General features: G+C 59.9%; 1 protein-coding gene across 1 annotated transcript in view; it reads right to left on the reverse strand.

Annotated features, from left to right (window-relative positions):
• The window catches only part of LOC125619016 (mucin-2-like), a 20,281-nt gene extending 19,449 nt beyond the window's left edge, over positions 1-832 (reverse strand). The window contains exon 1 of the mRNA XM_048811116.1: positions 313-832. Within this exon, the coding sequence (XP_048667073.1) occupies positions 313-583 (271 nt within the window). The 5' untranslated portion in view covers positions 584-832. The remainder of the gene's footprint in view (positions 1-312) is intronic.
• Between the last annotated feature and the right edge of the window lie 2,185 nt (positions 833-3,017).

The raw sequence follows: 3,017 nt of genomic DNA on the forward strand, positions 1-3,017 counted from the left end.
CCCCCCCAGAGCTGGGTGCCGGTGCTGGAAGCCAAGGTGTCAATAAAACCCCCGGGGTATGAGGGGGAGAGTGAGCCAGTCCAGGAGGGATGCCTGGGCACCTCCGCCCAGACCCCCTGGGCATGCACCGCACCCTGCAGCCCTTCTGTGAACTCCACCGGGTCCATTCACAAAAGGCAGCCTCGGGTGGGCTGTGAGTCATTTGCCCCGGAGCCAGAAGAAGACCTGGCTGTCCCACAGGGAGCTCCAGAAGCCCCCAGCCCCTCTCCTCTGGAATCTCCCTGCTCCTGGTCCCAGCCCAGCCCTGCTTACCTGGCCCACAGGTGAGGAGGAGACTCGCAGCCAGAGCCAGCAGGTGCCCGCACCGGTGCTCCGGGGGAGCAGGGCACTCCCAGCCCATCCTCCTGCCAGAGGGCGCTTTGCGTCTAACCCCCTGAGCAAGTCCCTGTGACTGAGACCAGCTCAGCCTGGCGGGGCTTTGGGGAGGGTGGCGAGGACACACCTTGCAGAACTTCCCAAGAGGGGCAGGGCCTGCCCTAGGGGGAAGCAGAGGGTGCTGCTGCTGGCAAAGGTCAGCTGGCATTATTCAAAGCCCGCACGGTGACTAACACCTGTGGACTGATACCCTCTGTGAGGAGGGACCTGGAGGGGCCTGCGCCCCAGGCCAAGCTCTCTGGATCCAGTGTCACGCTGAGAGATCCCCGGGGTCTGGGTCCCCCCAGGCTGGACGCACATCTGTCCCATTTCCCGGAGCCTCCGTTTCTACCCGACGCTCTCTGCTCAGGGGCTGGCCCCACCAGACTGGAGCTGGGTGGACCCTCTCGGGGCAGGCACAGCTGCCTCTGGAGGGTTTTGGAATGTGCAGGAGTGTGGGGAGGCTGCATTCCCATGGGGGAACTCCCCAGCCCAGGGGAGCTGAGGGCTGAGCTTAGCCTGCCCTCCAGACCCCCCTGGGAACCACTCCCTCCACCCGCTCTCCCTCGAGGCCCCCCGTAGCCACCATGGGGGCTGCAGCCCAGCCCTCCCCAGTCAAGTCCTGCAGCTGCCCTGGCACAGGGTGCAGGGAGAAGTTCGGATTCTGCCCGTTCTTTGCAAACCTCATTCTTCCACCAGCTTATCAACATTAAACCTGGGCTATTAAAAGAGCCACCCCAGCAGTGAGCTCTCCCCCACCCAACCTGCCCTGGTCCATCTGTCTTAAATACCTTGCTCTTCAAAGTCCCCTCAGTCCCCTTTTACCCTGGCATTTGGGGGATCCCCACCCCGCCAGTCCCTAACAGCCAGATGCATCACAAGACAGGAGGGCACATGCAGGTGCCCGGGTGGGGGTGGCGCAGGGGGGGGGGTGAGGGGCTTCCCATCTCTCCTGCATCTTGCTCCCAAGGCGGAACTTCCGGGACCCCCACCCTGGGGCTCCGTGTGCTTTCTGTAATTTCCTGTTGACCTGCTGTGGCGGCCCTGCAGCCCCGACTCCAGCAGACACACCTTGAGCATGCAGCTCAGAGCGGTCAGTGGGAGACACCAGACCCAGACTGGGGGGGACAGGAACCGGGGGCGGCCCCTGGAGCAGATGTCTCTACAGTGAGAAGGAAGGATAAGTGAAATCAGCTGGGCCAGGTGGCGCCACAATGCTGGGGACAACTGAGGAGGACTGGCCTTCCCTGGACAAGATGACGGTCACCTCCTGTGGTCTGACTCGAGCAAAAAGAAACATCTTTTGAAACCAGGCCCTTGGCCACTAGAAAGTTCCTAGGCTCTAGTCCACTCTTAAAAAAAAAAAAAAAAAGAAAAAAATCAGTAAGCTCTTACATCTATCTCCCTTTGTTGGGGAAGCAGCCGGCCCCTCCAGGGTGTTGTCTCCCTTCAGCCAAAGTCCCCTTTAAAGCCTGGCTTGGCCCCAGACTTGCACTTGTCTCATTTCTGTTATTTCCAAGCCAAAAGTTCTCATCTTCAGGAGCAAAGCACCCCTCCCCTCCTTAAAGAAAGGAGACCCAGGGAAACGGAAGTCAGGTGACCGTCCTCCAGATGACCCCTGTGTTCCACTCACCCTCCACCTCCCAGAGGGGAACACTAGCCGCCCGCTGCTGCCACACCAAAGCACCAAGACACTCAAGACCAAAGACAGAGTCTGGTCCTCGCCCCAGATCCATGGACTCCCAAATCGGTGTGTGACCTGTTTAAGCAGTTCGAGTCCTCTTTCCCTGGAACGTGGCCACAAGCATCCTCAACCCCATCAGCCCTTGAGACCTCGTGCCCAGGAGCCGTCCTGCTCTCGCAGACAGGTGGGGCAGGATGAATGGATTCATGACGGGTGATCACGGCCACTGTTTATTGAGCGCCTACTGTACACTGGTTGCCAATCACCACCAAACTGGGCCTCCTCTCACAGCAATTCTGTAAGGCAGTTGCTGCTCCCCTCCGTCCTCCCATCCTCTCCCCTTCTCTCTTCCGTTCTCCGTGTGTTGCCAGGGCTGGAACCCAGGACCTCTTGCAGGCGAGCCAAGCACTCTCCCACCCCCAGCCCAGGGCAGTTGCTATTAATGGCTCCATCGAACCCGTGAGAAAGCTGGGAGGCGGGGACTCATCCAAAGTCTCACTCCCTGTTTCCACCCTAGGAGTGATGCTCCCCTGAGGGGCGCTGCACAGCCTCTGGAGTCATTTCATCATGGAAACGCAAGGGGCTGCTTCTGTTGGCATCGAGTGGATGAAGAGCAGGGATGCTGGTCAATATCCTCTGGTGCCCGGGACAACCCCCCCACCCCCCCCAGCACTGAGCTGGCCAGCCCCACGGGACAGCGGGCCACTGTGAAACAGAGCCCTGAAGCAGTGCTGTCCCGCGGAGCCTTCGAGTCACTCCCAGTCCACGCTCCAGAGCCACGGTGGCTCCCGAGGGCTTGAGATGTGGCTGGTGAGGGACGGACGGATGTTTAACATTTTCATCTGAACTTAAAAACACATCCTTCGTTTAGTGGCTTGGAAACTTGTAAGTAGGCTTGAAACGACTTGTGTATGTGAAT

Source organism: Marmota marmota, unplaced genomic scaffold (assembly GCF_001458135.2).
Source record: "Marmota marmota marmota unplaced genomic scaffold, marMar, whole genome shotgun sequence".
Classification (NCBI taxonomy): domain Eukaryota; kingdom Metazoa; phylum Chordata; class Mammalia; order Rodentia; family Sciuridae; genus Marmota; species Marmota marmota.